Source organism: Ictidomys tridecemlineatus, chromosome 5 (assembly GCF_052094955.1).
Source record: "Ictidomys tridecemlineatus isolate mIctTri1 chromosome 5, mIctTri1.hap1, whole genome shotgun sequence".
Classification (NCBI taxonomy): domain Eukaryota; kingdom Metazoa; phylum Chordata; class Mammalia; order Rodentia; family Sciuridae; genus Ictidomys; species Ictidomys tridecemlineatus.
The window spans coordinates 25,474,827-25,493,825 of record NC_135481.1 but is presented as its reverse complement, the minus strand read 5'-3'; the positions used below and the strand labels follow the sequence as shown (position 1 = coordinate 25,493,825).

The 18,999-nt window shown below is 34.1% G+C and overlaps 1 protein-coding gene across 3 annotated transcripts in view; it reads right to left on the bottom strand.

Annotated features, from left to right (window-relative positions):
* Nucleotides 1-18,999, bottom strand: part of Znf280d (zinc finger protein 280D) — a 113,143-nt gene that overhangs the window by 7,639 nt on the left and 86,505 nt on the right. For all 3 annotated transcript variants that reach the window (XM_078049572.1, XM_078049573.1, XM_078049574.1), the window contains one exon: nt 15,099-15,144. In XM_078049572.1, coding sequence (XP_077905698.1) covers nt 15,099-15,144 — 46 coding nt within the window. The remainder of the gene's footprint in view (nt 1-15,098; nt 15,145-18,999) is intronic.

The following is an 18,999-nucleotide window of genomic DNA, read 5'->3' as shown; positions in this document are numbered from 1 at the left end:
TAGTATAGTTTAAGGTCTGGTATTGGAATGCTTCCTGTTTCACTCTTCTTACTAAGGCTAGCTTTGGCTATTCTGGGTCTCTTATTTTTCCAAATGAATTTCATGATTGCATTTTCCATTTCCATGAGGAATGTTCCTGGGATTTCAATTGGAATTGCATTAAATCTGTACAATGCTTTTGGTAATATGGCCATTTTGACGATATTAATTCTTCCTATCCAAGAACTGGGAGATCTTTCCATCATCTAAGGTCTTCTTCAATTTCTTTCTTTAGTGTTCTGTTGTTTTCATTGTATAGATCTTTCACCTCTTCTGTAAAATTGATTCTCAAGGTTTTTTTTTTTTGAGGCTATTGTGAATGGGGTAGTTTACTTAATTTCTCTCTCAGCGGGTTTATCACTTATATATAAAAATGCATTTGATTTATTGGTATTGCTTTTGTATCCTATTTTACTGAATTCATTTATTAATTCTAAAAGTTTTCTGGTGGAGTTTTTTGGATCCTCTAAGTATAGAATCATGATGTCAACAAATAGTGATAAGTTTGAGCTCTTCTTTTTCCTATTCGTATTCCCTTAATTTCTTCTAACTGCTCTGGCTTGAGTTTCAAGAACTATTTTGATTAGAAGTGGTGAAAGAGGGAATCCCTATCTTGTTCCAGTTCTTAGAGGGAATGCTTCCAATTTTTCTGTTTAGAATGATGCTGACATTGGGCTTATCATAGGTAGCTTTTACAATATTGAGGTATGTTCCTAATACCCCTAGTTGTTCTAGTGTTTTAAACATGAAAGGGTGTTGTATTTTGTCAAATGCATTTTCTGCATCTGTTGAAATGAACATATGATTTTTTATCTTTAAGTCTATTGATGTGATAAATTATGTTTATTGAGTTCCATATGTTGAACCCAGATTGCATACATGGGATGAATCCACTTGATTATGGATATATTTTTGTATGCGATTTGCCAGAATTTTATTGATAATTTTTGTATCTATGTTCATCAGGGACATTGGTCTGAAGTTTTCTTTCCTTGATGGGTCTTTGTTTGCCTTAGGTATCAGGGTGATACTAGCCTCATAGATTGAGTTTGGAAGGACTTTTCTATTTCATGGAATAATTTGAGGTGGATTGGTATTAATTCTTCTTTGTAGGTCTTGTAAAACTCAGATAAGAATTCATCTGGTTCTGGGCTTTTCTTTGTTGGTAGGTTTTGATGGCATCTACTATTTCATTCCTCAAAATTGATCTATTTAATTTGTGTTATGTCCTCATGATTTAGTTTGGAAAGATCATATGTCTCTAGAAATTTGTTGATGTCTTCAAGATTTTCTATTTTCTTGAATAAATTTTCAAGATAGTTTTCAATTATCTTCTGTATTTCAAAAGTATCTTGCGATATTTCCCATTTTATCAAGAATTTTAGTAATTTTGAGTTTCCTCCTTTTTTGCTAGGGTGGCTAAGGTTTATCAATATTATTTTTTCAAAGAATCAGCTTTTTGTTGTCATTTTTGTCAATTTCACTGATTTCAGCTCTGACTTTAATTATTTCCTATCTTCTACTTTTGCTGTTGATTTGTTCTTCTTTTTCTAGAGCTTTGCTTGTTAATTTTTTTATTGTTTTTATGAATGAGCTCAATGCAATGAACTTTCCTCTTTGTAGTGTCCCAGAGATTTTGGCATATTGCATCAGAGTTCTCATTTACCTCTAATTTTTTTTTAAGATGTCTTCTGCTATCCATGCATCATTCAATAGTGTATTATTTAGTTTCCAGGTATTGAAATAGTTTCTATATTTCACTTTATCATTGATTTCTAATTTCATTCCATTATGGTCGGTAGAATGCACGGTAGTATTTCTTTTTCTTCTTTTTTTTTGTATTTGCTAAGAGTTGCTTTGTAGCACACCATATGGTCTATTTTAGAGGATTCATGTGCTGCTAAGAAAAAAATTATGTTCACTCATTGATTGATGAAATACTCTATATATGTCTGTTAAATCTAAATTATTGACTGTATTATTGAGTTCTATAGTTTCATCTAGTTCTAGTTTCTTTGTTTTTGTTTGGAAGATCTATCCAGTGATGAGAAAGGTGTGTTAAAAGTGTGCTGGGTTCTATTTGATTCTTGAAATTTAGAAGGGTTTGTTTGATATATGTAGATGCTCCATTGTTTGGGGCATAAATATGATTGTTATGTCTTGTTGATATATGATTCATTTAAGCAGTATGAAATTTCCTTCTTTATCTCTTCTAACTTTGGTCTGAAGGCCACTTTTTCTGATATAAGGATATATTTACCCGTTTCCACAGTTCATGAGAGTAGTATGTTGTTTTCCATCCTTTCACGTTTGATCTGTGGATGTCTTTTCCAATAAAATGAATCTATTGAAGGCAGCATATGTTGGGTCTTTTTTTTTTTCCAATCTACTAGTCCACGTATTTTAGTTGATGAGTTTTTGCTACTAACATTCAGAGTTATTATTGAAATATAGTTTGTATTCTCAGTCATTATGGTTTGTTTTTGGTTTTGTATTTGACTTGGTTTCTCCTTTGATTGGTTTTTCCTTCAGTGTAGTTACTTCCTTTGCTGATTTTCATTTCCTTCTCATGGAATATTTTGCTGAGAATATCCTGTAGTGCAGGTTTTCTCATTGTAAATTCTTTTAACTTTTGTTTATCACAGAAGGTTTTTATTTCACCATCAAATCTGGAGCTTAATTTTGCTGGATATAATATTCTTGATTGGCACCCATTTTCTTTCAGAGCTTGGTATATGTTGTTCCAGGATCTCCTAGCTTTGCGGGTCTAGGTTGAGAAACCTGCTGAGATACGAATTGATTTTCCCCTTTATATAATATGGAACTTTTCTCTTGTGGCTTTCAAAATTCTATCTTTATTCTGTATGCTAGGCATTTTCATTATAATATGTCTTGGTGTGGATCTGTTGCAATGTTCTACATTTGGTATCCTGTAAGCCTTTTGTGTTTGATTTCTCAATTCATTCTTCATGTTTGGAAAATTTTCTGATATTATTTCATTGACAGCGTACATTCCTTTGGTTTGTATCTCTGCGCCTTCCTCTATCCCAATAAATCTTAGATTTGGTCTTTTGATGCTATCTCATAATTCCTGGAGGTTCTATTCATGGTTTCTTACCATCTTCACTGTGTGGTCAACTTTATTTTCAAGATTATATATTTTTTCTTCATTGTCTGAGGTTCTGTCTTCCAAGTGATCTAGTCTACTGGTGATGTTTTCTATTGAATTTTATTTGGTTTATTTTTTCCTTCATTTCAAGGTTCTCCCTGCCCCAAATCTTTCTTGAAGTAATCTTTTGCTACTTGTATTTGCTCTTTGTTGGAGTGACAGATTGTCACCTGTATTTGCTCTCTTATTTCACTGTTTGACATGTAGATCATTTTAATTATGCACATTCTGACATAATTCTAACATTTCATCTACTCTACTGAAAATGATTCTATTATTGTATCATCTTGGTTTGTTTGGGGCACCCTTTTCCCCTGTCTTTTCATGTTTTCCGTGTGTCTTCTCCTCTAGTAGTGCAAATCCGAGGTGTTATAGTTTCTATCCTATAATCTTATAGTGTCCCTGCAAGTTTCTGGTGTCTTGCCTTTAATGGGGAGATGGATATTAACAGCACCCAATGCAAATGATATATACCTTTAAACCAAATAGTTTCTGTTTAGATGATTATAGTTTTACCACAATAAAAGAAATGATGTGTTCAATTAATATCTGCAATATAAACAGGTTTGCAAAAGGGTCTACAGTTTCTATTGGTGGACAAAGACAGAAATGGGGTGGGGGAGTGTAGGGTGTGTAAGGTAAGAGGTGAGAATATAAAAGTATTAGATCATAGGAGGAGTGAACATGAATCAAAAGAAGTTGGCTTTTAACAGGAGAGAAGAAAGAGGCAACCCTGCTCAAGGCTCTCTCCTGTCTCTGCAACAAGATGGTGGCTATTAGCACACCTAACAGGGATACCTCTGGCATAACCAAGCTCGATGACCTTGATGATAAGCCTTCCAGGTCCTGACTGTTGTCCCTAGATGGCAGTCACCATATTGTAGTTGGCGGCCATGGTAGCATCAAACCTGTAAGTACCTTAGTGTTGGGCTTTCAGTCAATGGCTGGTGTCCAAAGACAGATGCTACTACAACTAAAGATGGTGGCAGTAGTAACAGAGGTAACTCAGAATGGCAGTGGGGGTGTCCCAAGATGGAGGCAACCACTTTCAGAGGTGGGCTGAAAGGGTGGGACTTACAATGAATTTGGGCTGCCTGGTAAGAGATACAGTGTTGTGGCATGCAGTGCTGTGGTAGGAAGCTGCTGCCAGGCCCTTTCTGTTGTCCCAAAGTGGAGGCTAGTATGTGGGGAGAGCTTTGGTGATGGCTGCAGTGTCCCAAGATGGAGGTGGGCCTAGGGAGCCATGCATTGGTAAATGGGGCGCAACAGCATGGTTGTCTGCTCCATGCAGGGGTGGTCCTGGGCCTGGGCTCCTGTGCAGGTCATTGGGTCAGGGAGTGTGGTCCTGGGCCTGGGTTCCTGCGTGGTTCAACGGGGAAAGTCCTGGGCCTGGACTCTTGCGTGGGTCTGAGGGGCAGTCCTAGGCCTGTGCCTGGACTCTTCCACAGGTCACTGGGGGCCAGCCTGGACTGATGGGGGCCAGGATACATATTTTTAACACCAGAAAAATAATAAATATAGAGAAGGAAAGGATCATAGTACACTTACTGATCCAGCATATGTAACAGTATCAAAAACTGTGATGTAACTGCGCTGGGATCAGTGCTGTGTCAAGTCACACATTGGTCTGAGAGGAAGAAAAAAATGCATATCCCTATATACTAGTTTTTGTGTATTTAATATTGTTTCTCAGAATATTAGTCAACTAATACTGAAAAACTAAAAAGTTCCTGAATTGAAACCCAAAACATTAGCTTAAGTTTAAATATTCTAACCAAATCAGGATTTATTATCATTTAACTTTCTTGGCCTTATTGAAAGTAAACACATCAATAAATATTTTCAAAATCTAAGTTTTCTCTTGTTGCAAATGAGCAAACTTCCATGTTTGACAATTTCTCTTGACCAATGGACAATTTTGAAAATTTTTAACATTGTTAATTTACTGACATTTCTTTTGCAAGATGTAACTATGGATACAACTGTTAAAATCTCAGAATACCATTTCAAAATCTGTATTAGACTGCACTAAGCCCAATGTTGTTTTAAAACATAATGTCAGTTGTATATTACAAATCATTGATATTATATATTGCTTTAAACTATTTCAGATCAAACCTCAATAGAGATTAAATTATCAAAAAATTTAAGTGACAAATCAGTGGTTGTTTTATGTAAATTGTATGTATTTACAGCAAACAACTATTCTCTAATTTAAAAATTTGAAGGCAGGGCTGGGGATGTGGCTCAAGTAGTAGTGTGCTCATCTGGCATGTGTGAGGCACTAGGTTCGATCCTCAGCATCACATAAAAATAAAATAAAGACATTGTGTCCACCTAAAAGCTAAAAAACAAATATTTTAAAAAATAAAAATTTGAAATCTAAAGAACACTTCATTTTTCATGTCTATTTCAAATATAAAATCAGGCATGTGACTATATGGTTGTCCTCTTCCTCCCTTACCACTCCACGTGTGTCCTACCAGAAGCTGCGGGTTTGGTCAAGGGTATACACACAGCTGTGCTAAAATCTTTCAAACAAGTTCTCAAAACGTTGGTAATCTTAATTTCTATTTAATAAATACTTTCTTCATAACTACTGATATGCTCATGCAGTGATTCATGTATTTTAACTTCTTAACTTTTTCATTTATTTTCAAAGTTGGAAAGAATGTTCATCTGTGGCTGATGTTTTGCATTTACTGAATATACTTTCAAAATTGCTTTCTATCATTTGTTGTAAGCAGACAGAGACAGCCTTTCATGAAATGTGCAGTTTATGTACACTTATTGTATTTTCACTATAGAGCTCCAAATTATTCCATTTGATTCAAATTTTCATAGTTTGCATGGTATTTTATAATCAAGATGCTTTTGGGCTGGGGCTTGGGCTCAGTAGTTGAACTCAGGAGCACTAAACCACTGAGCCACACCCCCAGCCCTATTTTATATTTTATTTAGAGATAGGGAATCTCTGAATTGCCCTATCCTTGTTAAGTTGCTGAGGCTGGCTTTGAACTTGGGATCCTCCTGCCTCAGCCTCCCAAGCCACTGGGATTATGGGTGTGAGCCACTGTGCCCAGCAAACATCATCTCTTTCTAATTAATTAATAATTTCATAAACCAGATAATATCTAGATTTTTTTTAACTTTTATTGGGATACAATTTTCTACTTATTTCTTTTGTGTCAATCAAATCAACAAAACTTTCTTTTTTTGTCATGACATTATTCTTAATGTAAACATAGCTAATAGTCAGATACATTTATTTATGACTGATTACGTGAATAAAGTATTTTCCTTTTATTCTCAATAGTATTTCAGATTTAACATAATTTTCTAATAGCATTATAAATGTTTTGAATTTTATTAGACAAATAAGACAGATTCCTTCTTATGATTATGCATATCATTACAATATATCTTATAAAAGTTCAAATAAATTAGAAATAGTCCTACATCAGACTTTCAATAATTTCTTGTGTACTCGAAGAGGTAAACTATTTTTGCATAAAATATATATCTAGAACCACTCACACACATTTTATCATATTCTATAAGGCATCATCTATTATCAGTTTAAATATATTTAAAAAAAATCTTCAATTTAGTTACTTGGGCGGCTGAGGCAAGAGGATTGTGAGTTCAAAGCCAGCCTCATCAATTTAGCAAGGCTCTATGCAACTCAAGGAGACCTTATCTCCAATAAAATACAAAAAAGGGCTAGGCATGTGGCTCAGTGTTAAGTGCTCCTGGGTTGAATTCCTGGGACCAATGGAGGGGGAAAAAAAAGTATGAATGAAAACACAATGAAGCAAGAAGTTTTAAGTATACATGAGGAGATCATGATAATGAATTCACTAATGGAATACATTAAAAAGATTAATCTTCTGCAAATCTTTGCCCATCTTAAACAGATTTTCAAAATCTAAATCATGAGCTTAGCTAGATCCACACTCTATTAAAATCACTTTTATTTTGGTCACAATGAAGAATTAAAATTTACTTCAAAATTATCTTTTTTTTTCTTCTTTTTTTGGTACTGGGAATTGAACCCTCAGGTGTTTTCCCACTGAACTACATCCCCATCCCTTTTTATTTTTTAGTTTGAGAAAGAGTCTGACTAATTTGCTTGAGAGTCTTGCTAAGTTGTTGAGACTGGCCTCAAATTTGTAATCCTCCTGCTTCAGCCTCCTGAGTTGCTGGGATTACAGGTGTGTACCACAACATTCAGTCAGTGTTTTCTTTTCCTTGTGCAACTAGTATGTTCTCAAGCTTTTGAAATTTCTAACATATCATTTTGTTTCTTTTTTATAATTCAAAGAAAATTCTTAATTGTAACTCTGAATTTCATGGTAATTTTGTCTAAGGGTTTTAATGTTAAGAACTTCATCATTTTTAGTAGATAAACACTGTTTTTCTAGACAGACCTGTTACTGCCCCTGTAGTTTTGATTAATTAATTTTCTTCTGAACATTGTACCACTTGGCTTTTTAGATACTATATTTGTTTGAGAAAAAAATTAATATACATTGAAAATGTTTATTTTTAACTAACACATTTAGCTAAATATATTTAATTTATATAATGAGAGTCAGTTTATGAGTGAGACAAATCATAAAAGAGAACATTACCCTACTCCCTACCACCTTATACTGGCTAGCAAACACTAAGTAAAAAGCACCAGCAATACTGTTGGAAGATATGCAAGAGTGTAGATAACGACACTCCTGGAGGCTCAGTCTCAAGCGAAATTCAAAAGCTGAGTATGGAGCAAGAACACGGAGAAAAAAATCCCCATCCTCAACATAAGGAATTACTACAGGAATTGAACCTGGAGTTGTCTTTAAGTAATCATAGCAATGAGAAAACCAAAATTCAGGTGAACGCCTTCCTAACAGCTGCAAACTCCAACACTAAAAGCCTAACATAAGAAAAGGTTTGCACACTTCCACATACACATACTCTATCCAGGTCTCACACATAGTGTCTGGCTTTCCAACAAACATGATACAACACACAGAAAAGCAAGGTGAAAAATACCTCTAAGAACACAAAGGTAGACATGATCCAGATTCTAGAATTATCAGACATAAAATTTTAAATTACTACAGTTAGTATGTTAAATGCTTTAATAGAAGAAGGGTCAATATGCATAATCAGGATAGGATTTTCAATAAAGGGTCAGAAATTCTAAGAAGAATCAAATCAAGTCCTAGAAATAATAACAAACAAATTTATCATTATAGAGGTTAAAAATGCCTTTAATGGACTCATCTGTATACCTGGCACAAATAAAAAATGAATCAGTAAAACTGAAGATAAAAAAAAAGAAGAGTCAGTTGGAGAGTGGAAATCGAAACCAGGCATTTAAGAACAGGGCTAACATCAAATGGTTTAACATATGTGAAATTGGAACTCCAGAAGTAGTAGATAAGAGTTGGTTCAGAAAATACCAATTAGGAGAAGCGGAAATGCTTGTCGGGGCCAGTTCTTGTAATGGTCTCTTCAACAGCAAGCAGAAAATCAGTTGACGAGAAAGACAGTGAGCTCAATTTTCACACGTCTCTGCCTTTTCCCAAAAACAGCAGGAAATGGCCAAACCCCAGAGGTAAAAGCCAACCGAGCCTTCATAGGCAGTGGCCACAGGATTGAAACGGGGATTGGGAGAGACAGTCAGGACCCACCCCTGTTGCATTGGTCACCTGGCAAAGGGAACGAACGGTCACCATTTGCATGGGATACCACCATGGCAGAGAACTGACGTCACGGGCGGAGGGGATAACTTCATTGAAACCAGTGGCGACAGTGACTTCTTCCCTTCCCTTCTAATATCTTTCCTCCCAAGCATCAAATAAATTTATAAGAGTAAACAGTAACTCAGCAGTCAAACAGAACAAGAAGTAACATGAGCAGCATAAAAAAGCAAGGAAGAAAAGGAGTACAAACAATGAAGGACAGCCTAAATATTCAGGAGGACCTAGAGTCATCAGAAAAATGGTCATATAAAGAACTCAAGGAACACCTTAGACAGATGGAATGGAACCTTAAAGAGGATACGAGACAGCAAATCCAAACAGTTTAAGAACACATTGAAAATAAATTACATAAACAGATAAAAGAAGAAGTTAAGCATCTTTATCAGGAGATAGAGATTATAAAAAAAATCAAACAATAATTCTAGAAATAAAGGAAACGATAAACCAAATTAAAAACTCAATTGAGAGTATCACAAACAGAGTGGAGCAAGTAGAAGCCAGAATGTCAGATAATGAAGACAAAATATATCATCTTGAAAAGAGTCTAGCCAACTCAGAAAGGCTGATAAAAAATCATGAGAAAAACACGCAAGAGATATGGGATAACATAAAAAAACCAAACTTACGAGTCATCGGGATAGAGGAAGGTACATAGATTCAAACCAAGGGAATGAGTAACCTGCTGAATGAAATAATTACAGAAAAATTTCCAGAAATAAAAAAGGAAATGGATATACAAATTGTAGATGCATACAGGACACCGAGCACACAAAATCACAGTAGACCAACGCCAAGACACATGGTTATGAAGATATCCAATATACAGAACAAAGAGAAAATATTAAAAGCTACAAGAGAAAGGAGGCAGATCACATTCAGGGGTAAACCAATAAGGTTAACAATGGATTTTTCATCACAGACGCTGAAAGCGAGAAGATCCTGGAACAACGTATTTCAAACACTGACAGACAATGGATGCCAACCAAGAATTCTGTATCCAGCAAAATTAAGCTTCAAATATGACAACGAAATAAAAATCTTTCATGATAAACAAATTCTAAAAGAATTTGCAGCCAGAAAACCAGCATTGCAAAGCATTTTGAGCAAAACACTACACAAGGAAGAAATGAAAGACAACAACCAAAACCATCAGTGGGAAGTGCCTCGGTAATGACAGAGGGTGGGGCGGGGGAAGCTAATCATGGAGAAACAAACTAAATTTTAAAAAAAAGAGATAAATAATCAAACATGGCTGGCAGTACAAACCATATATCAATAGTAACTCTAAACGTTAATGGCTTAAACTCTCCAATAAAGCGACATAGGCTGGTATCATGGATTACAAAAACAAATCTAACAATATGTTGCCTCAAGGAGACACATCTGATTGGAAAAGACATACATAGGCTGAAGGTGAAACGTTGGGAAAAAATATACCACGCACACAGTCCTCGTAAGCAAGCAGGGGTGGCCATCCTCATATCGAATAAAATCGACTTCAAGACTAAGTTAATCAAAAGGATTAAGGAAGGACATCACATACTGTTAAAAGGAACCATTCACCAACAAGACATAACAATTATCAATATTTATGCACCAAATAATGGTGCTGCGACATTCATAAAACAAATTCTCCTCAAGTTCAAGAATCAAATAGACCACAACACAATAATTATGGGTGACTTCAACACATCTCTCTCACCATTGGACAGATCCTGCAAACAAAAGTTGAATAAAGAAACTATAGAACTAAATATCACAAACAACAACATAGACTTAACTGACATATATAGAATATATCAACCACCATCAAGTGGATATACTTTTTTCTCAGCAGCACATGAATCCTTCTCAAAAATAGACCATATATTATGCCATAGGGCAACCCTCAGTAAATATAAAGGGGTGGAGATAATATCATGCATTTTATCTGATCATAATGGAATGAAACTGGAAATTAATGATAAAAGAAGGAAGGAAAAATCCTACATCACATGGAAAATGAACAATATGTTACTGAATGATCAAGGGGTTACAGAAGACATAAAGGAAGAAATAAAAAAATTTTTAGAGATAAATGAAAATGCAGACACAACCTATCGGAATCTATGGGACACAATGAAAGCAGTTTTAAGAGGAAAATTCATCACCTGGAGGTTGGTTCTTCGAAAAAATAAATAAGATCGACAGACCCTTAGCCATGCTAACGAAGAAAAGAAGAGAGAGAACTCAAATTACTAACATACGGGATGAAAAAGGCAATATCACAACAGATGATACAGAAATACAGAAGACAATTAGAAATTACTTTGAAAACCTATATTCCAATAAAATAGAAGATAGTGAAGACATCAATAAATTTCTTAAGTCATATGATTTGCCCAGACTGAGTCAGGAGGATACACACAATTTAAACAGACAATATCAATGGATGAAATAGAAGAAGCAATCAAAAGAAAAGCCCAGGACCGGATGGGTATACAGCGGAGTTTTACAAAACCTTTAAAGAAGAATTAATACCAATACTTTTCAAGTTATTTCAGGAAATAGAAAAAGTGGGAGCTCTGCCAAATTCATTCTATGAGGCCAACATCACCCTGATTCCGAAACCAGACAAAGACACCTCAAAGAAAGAAAACTACAGACCAATATCTCTGATGAACCTAGATGCAAAAATCCTCAATAAAATTCTAGCGAATCGGATACAAAGGCACATCAAAAAAATTGTGCACCATGATCAAGTTGGATTCATCCCTGGGATGCAAGGATGGTTCAATATACGGAAATCAATAAATGTTATTCACCACATCAATAGACTTAAAGATAAGAACCATATGATCATCTCGATAGACGCAGAAAAAGCATTCAACAAAGTACAGCATCCCTTTATGTTCAAAACATTAGAAAAACTAGGGATAACAGGAACTTTCCTCGACATTGTAAAAGCTATCTATGCTAAGCCTCAGGCTAGCATCATTCTGAATGGAGAAAAATTGAAGGCATTCCCTCTAAAATCTGGAACAAGACAGGGATGCCCTCTATCACCACTTCTATTCAATATAGTTCTCGAAACACTGGCCAGAGCAATTAGACAGAATTAGACAGACGAAAGAAATTAAAGGCATAAAAATTAAATTATCACTATTTGCGGATGACATGATTCTATTCCTAGAAGACCCAAAAGGGTCTACGAAAAAACTACTAGAATAAATGAATTCAGTAAAGTGGCAGGATATAAAATCAACACGCATACATCAAAGGCATTTCTGTATATCAGTGACAAAACTTCTGAAACGAAAATGAGAAAAAACACTCCATTCACAATATCCTCAAAAAAAAATAAATAAATAAAATACTTGGGAATCAACCTAACAAAAGAGGTGAAAGATTTATACAATGAAAACTACAGAACCCTAAAAAGAGAAGTAGAAGAAGATCTTAGAAGATGGAAAAATATACCCTGTTCATGGATAGGCAGAACTAACATCATCAAAATGGCAATATTACCAAAAGCTCTCTATAGGTTTAATGCAATGCCAATCAAAATCCCAACAGCATTTCTTGTAGAAATAGATAAAGCAATCATGAAATTCATATGGAAAAATAAAAGACCCAGAATAGCAAAAGCAATTCTAAGCAGGAAGTGTGAATCAGGCGGTATAGCGATACCAGATTTCACACTATATTACAGAGCAATAGTACCAAAAACAGCATGGTACTGGTACCAAAACAGGCGGGTGGACCAATGGTACAGAATAGAGGACACAGAGACTAATCCACAAAGCTACAACTATTTTATATTTGATAAAGGAGCTAAAAGCATGCAATGGAGGAAGGATAGCATGTTCAACAAATGGTGTTGGGAAAACTGGAAATCCATATGCAACAAAATGAAACTGAATTCCCTCCTCTTGCCATGCACAAAAGTTAACTCAAACTGGATCAAGGAGCTAGATATCAAATCAGAGACTATGCGTCTGTTAGAAGAAAAAGTTGGCTCCGATCTACATATTGTGGGGTCGGGCTCCAAATTCCTTAATAGGACACCCATAGCACAAGAGTTAATAACAAGAATCAACAAATGGGACTTACTTAAACTGAAAAGTTTTTTTCTCAGCAAGAGAAACAATAAGAGAGGTAAACAGGGAGCCTACATCATGGGAACAAATTTTTACTCCTCACACTTCAGATAGAGACCTAATATACAGAGTATACAAAGTACTCAAAAAATTAGACAATAAGACAACAAACAACCCAATTAACAAATGGGCCAAGGACCTGAACAGACACTTCTCAGAGGAGGACATACAATCAATCAACAAGTACATGAAAAAATGCTCACCATCTCTAGCAGTAAGAGAAATGCAAATCAAAACTACCCTAAGATACCATCTCATCCCAGTAAGATTGGTAGCCATTATGAAGTCAAACAACAACAAGTGCTGGCGAGGATGTGGGGAAAAGGGTACTCTTGTACATTGCTGGTGGGACTGCAAATTGGTGCGGCCAATATGGAAAGCAGTATGGAGATTCCTGGGAAAGTTGGGAATGGAACCATCATTTGACCCAGCTATTGCCCTTCTCGGACTATTCCCTGAAGACCTTAAAAGAGCATACTACAGGGATACTGCCACATCAATGTTCATAGCAGCACAGTTCACAATTGCTAGACTGTGGAACCAACCCAGATGCCCTTCAATAGATGAATGGATAAAAAAAAACGTGGCATTTATACACCATGGAGTATTACACAGCACTAAGAAATGACAAAATCATGGAATTTGCAGGGAAATGGATGGCACTAGAGCAGATTATGCTTAGTGAAGCTAGCCAATCCCTAAAAAACAAATACCAAATGTCTTCTTTGATATAATGAGAGCAACTAAGAACAGAGCAGGGAGGAAGAGCAGGAAGAAAAGATTAACATTAAACAAAGACATGAGGTGGGAGGGAAAGGGAGAGAAAAGGGAAATTGCATGGAAATGGAGAGAGACCCTCATTGTTATACAAAATTACATATAAGAGGTTGTGAGGGGAATGGGAAAATAAACAAGGAGAGAAATGAATTACAGTAGATGGGGTAGAGAGAGAAGATGGGAGGGGAGGGGAGGGAGGATAGCAGAGGATAGGAAAGCTAGCAGAATACAACAGTTACTAATAGGGTAAAAATGTGGATGTGTAACAGATGTGATTCTGCAATCTGTATTTGGGGTAAAAATGGGAGTTCATAACCCACTTGAATCTAATGTATGAAATATGATATGTCAAGAGCTTTGTAATGTTTTGAACAACCAATAAAAAAAAGAAAATAAAATAAAGGTCCATCAACAACTAATAAAAATATTAAAAAAAAAATACCAATTAGGATAAATGCCAAAAACAGTTAAAGACACAAATAGATAAACATATAAAAAGCAAACAAACAAAACAGATTTAAGACATGTGATGTTCATACTGGTTGATAACTTAATCTTGAGAGTATGTAAAGAAAAAATCACATATTACATAAAGATAAAGACAATAATTATAGAAAGACATCACACCAGAAAATATGCAAGTTAGAAAACAATAACATTATTTAAACCAACTGTTTGAAAGAAAAAACAAAAAACAACATTGGAAATTCTGTAACTACCATAAAATATCTTTCCAAATGAAAAAGATTTTATTAAACAAAAAGCCTTGGAAGAATTATCTGCCAGTAGGCCCGCAACATAAGATATAGCAAGTAAAGAGAATATGACAAAAATGGAGAGCAATATCAAGAAATGAAAAGATTTGGAAATGTCCGAGAGTATAAAATCATCTGAAACTACTAATTTTCCAGGGTGCCAAGTGATTGAGGTTTTAATTATTTCAGGATTTTTACTTCATAAATTTATATCTATTACACAATAGTAAATTAACATTATGCAAGTGAAATACAAGTTTGTCAAAATGAAAAAACCTTAACATTTTACTTAAAATTAGGTATTTTTATAAGATGAAAATTTTTAAATCTATTTTTTCCTATTACATGCCAATAATTGTTACTGACATATGCATTTTGAAATTTAATGTTTTTTAAAAATCACATCAACAATATTTTAAAAAATCTAAACCATTAAGAAAAAAAAGGAAACAAACTTTACCTTAGACACAGATTCTTGTTCCTTAATGGGCACTTCATTTTTTAATCTTGAAAACAAAATAAATACTCATTATTTTATACTTACAATGATGAAATATGAAAGATTTTGCATGATTATAATAATTAAAATGTAAATCTAAACCAATGTACATTTTATGACTTAATAGTAAATTGGACCTCATATCAAGGTAAAAGTAAAATGCAGGCTATTAAAAGATTTATTAAATGGTTAAAAATGAATAAAGACATGTATTTCTGTATCAAAAAGCAAGAGCATTTAAGGAATGTACTCTTTGCTAAATACAATTTAAAAGACATAAAGAATTACTCCTTAAAAAATATAGAATTTTGAAGAATATATTCTTAAAAACCTCCATAAACACTGCTCAACAATTAACTATACTTTATAAACCTCCTGACTCCTAAACAATACTTATTATAACTTATTAACAATATTAACAAAGGTATATGCTATCTAGAAAAATCTTGTAAAATAATCAACAATGTAACAGCTAGCTTTTCTAAACAACCTTTGTTTCATAAACTGATGACTAAAAATATTATTTGGAGAATTTAAGCATCAAAAAATATTGATATTATATACTAAATTCGATTTTAATGCACATAAGGAGGTCAGCCAACCTGACCTGAAATGCCATTAATCAAGAGTTAATTGACTCATAACTTGATGAAGGCTCAGTAACTATAAGAAATAGTATATTTAATACAAGCAATAACTACACTGACTTAAATTTCATGGACAAAATGAAGATATCTAATAGGACAAAAATGTCATCTCTTAAAACGTTCTCTCATAGCTAGTCAATGGCAAAGACTCTTCCTCTTTATGAAGTGCCTATGCATTTTAAAAATTAAGAATATAGGGGCTGGGTTGTAGCTCAGTTGTAGAGTACTTGCTTAGCAAGCCTGAGGCACTGGGTTCGATCGTCAGCACCACATAAAAGTAGAAATGAAATCAAGGTATCGTGTCCATCTACAACTAAATTTTTTTTTTTTTTAAAAAGCTAGGGCTATAAAAGGAAAGAGTGGTAGAGAATGTGCTCACTATGCACAAAGCACTGGGTTCAATATCCAGCACCACTAAAATAACAATGATGGTGATGATGATAAAGTGGCTATGGCCTTTTTTTGCATACTATTATAATTGGTAGTACATTACAATCAGTTAAAATTAATTTGTTAAACAAGTTGAACTGAATAAAACTTGAACAAAAGATTGACCAAAAACATTTGAGGTTAAAGATTGTGTGATTATCTCAATTATCTAAACAATATAAATAAAGATGAGACTGTATAAAGTATATATAACTTCATTGTTTTAATGGAGCATATGGATAAATAATTGTTTTAAGAATAACATGTTTAATGAAAAAGCACTGTTAGTCTAAACCTAGATATTATATTAATGAAGCTTTGAAATAAATTTATGTATTACAACTGATTTATATTTGATCATTTTAAATTCAATTTGAAAAAACTAAAACAAATGGGCCAGAAAACACCTAAAAATATAAAATATCTTGGGGGCGGGGTAGAGTGCTTGCTTAGCATGTTTGAGGCCCTGAGTTTGATCCCCAGCAAAACACACATAGTTATTTTCTTTTCAGCTTACTATTAAAATGTTACCAAAGATCTTATACTCTTAAAAAGATTACCATGCTACTCATTTTGAATATGGGTATTATAATAAGTTAGTTTTATGCAGCAATTAAAAATAAAAGCCATTAAGCATGTTTAACTAGTATTGCTGGCATTTCCACTGGGGAAACTGAGTCCTCTGAGTATCACTGCAATGGAGGTTAATGATGTAAACTGTTATAATTCTCCATTTTACTAAGAAACTGGTAGATGAAATCATGTTAAGTTATTGGAATAATTAATATTAAGATGTCTATGATGGGCTGGGGTTGAGGCTCAGAGGTAGACTGCTCGCCTAGCATGCATGAGGCACTGGGTTTGATCCTCAGCACTACATAAAAATAAAATAAAGGTGTCCACCTACAACTAAAAATAAATAATTAAAAAAATAATTTTTTTTTAAAAAAAAGATGTCTATATCCCAAATCTTGTTTTGTGCCTTTTACTATAAAATAATTCTCTTCTTAAGGGACAGGCTTATAACAACCAGTAAAAGCATTTAGAAAAGTAACTCTAATATCAATTAGAAATGTACATTATAAATTTCATCATCATAAATTTATAACTAAAATTTTATAACTAGAGACACATACTCTAAGGTTAATAAGTTCTAACATAACTACTGATATATTATTAACATTTCAGGAAAGAAAAAAATTTTCATACCTGTAATTCTTATTCATTAAAGATACTTGCTGAAATAATCATCATTTGAGATATTCAACTGCTTTAGAGAAGACAGTCAAATTTGCTAAGCTCAAAGTTCTGAGCTAACGACCTGCCTTTAAGTAATTACACTTTTCACCTGTAAATGTAGTTTTTTAATAGAAAAATGTAGTGTAGTATTTAGGATATCTGAGTTCAATGCAAAGAGAACAGAAAGACTGGTGATCAATTTCAATATCATTAGCAAATAAAATTGAAAGTATGTAAGTTTTCTTCTCTATAGAAACCTGTTTAAATATATTTGTTTTTTAATGATAATCCCTTTTATGTAAAGTCCTAAATAAAATAAATGGTTTCCTGTATATTTCTGCAGGTCACATGACCAACATAAGGCTACATATAAAAGGAATATTCTGATTCAATGACAGTAGTTATGTTCTTTTGAGGCTTCATTCACACTATAAACATACCACAGGATGGGGAGAAGAGCTGTAAGGAGGGAAATATTCATTCATCCATAAACTCAGGCCAATAATAGCATTTATCTCAGAAATCGGCGTGAATTAAATGAGTAAATGAATATCAAATACTTGGAAGACTATAGGGCACATTGTATGTGATCAATAAATGTTATCTATTGTTATTTCCAATCTTCTGCTCAAGACTTGCTTGAGAGTGCGCAACACAGGCCACTTTTACTCCCTAAATTATCTCCACTGTTTTGATTCTTCTGCCAAGCTTCCACCCTACTCTTAAACACAATATATTAGATACTTCTTTTGATTTTTGGTCTAGGATCAGCCTTATTTGTTCTAGTATGAAATGATCTAACTATTTCTGAACACCTGGTTTTGAGCTATCATCTAAAGGTAGGGAAGAAAGGAGAAAAATCATTCTAGATAGAAGACAGAACTAGATAAAGACAGACAAGCAAACAAAGAAAACAAAATATCTGCATGTGAAAATGTAAAGGAAAAAAAAGACCACTGATGTAGGCAGAATTAATTAAAGAGTAGGAATCTATTGTGTTATGTGGTTTTGTCGGCAAAACTGAATCATACCCTAGACATTTCATTTATAATCTATAAACTACCCTTAAGACTAGGAGACCAAAAAAATTTTTTTAAATGCCAGTAACTGCAGAATCACTGGCCAAAGCTGGTATGGTTTATTCTAAATGATGAAGTACACAACAGTTTCATTTATCTTTGTATCTCACTGTTCCTCCCATTCTTTCATGCTAATCAGATATCAAAGGCATTAGTCCCAACTGCCAGGAGCCACTGTTATTATTATTATTATTATTTTATATCAGAGAGTGAACCCAGTGGCACTTAACCCTGAGCCACATCCCCAATCTAAGTTGCTTAGGGCCTCGCTATGTGGCTGAGACAGACCTTGTACTCATGATACTCCTATCTCAGCCTTCTCAGGCACTGGGATTACAGGCATTAAATATGTCACCATGCCTGGCCACGAAACCACCATATCTTCATGCACAGCTCCTATCTACTGACTAGCAACTTCATATGAGGAGCAAATGTGTTATATCCACCTTGAAAAGAAAAAACTATCTT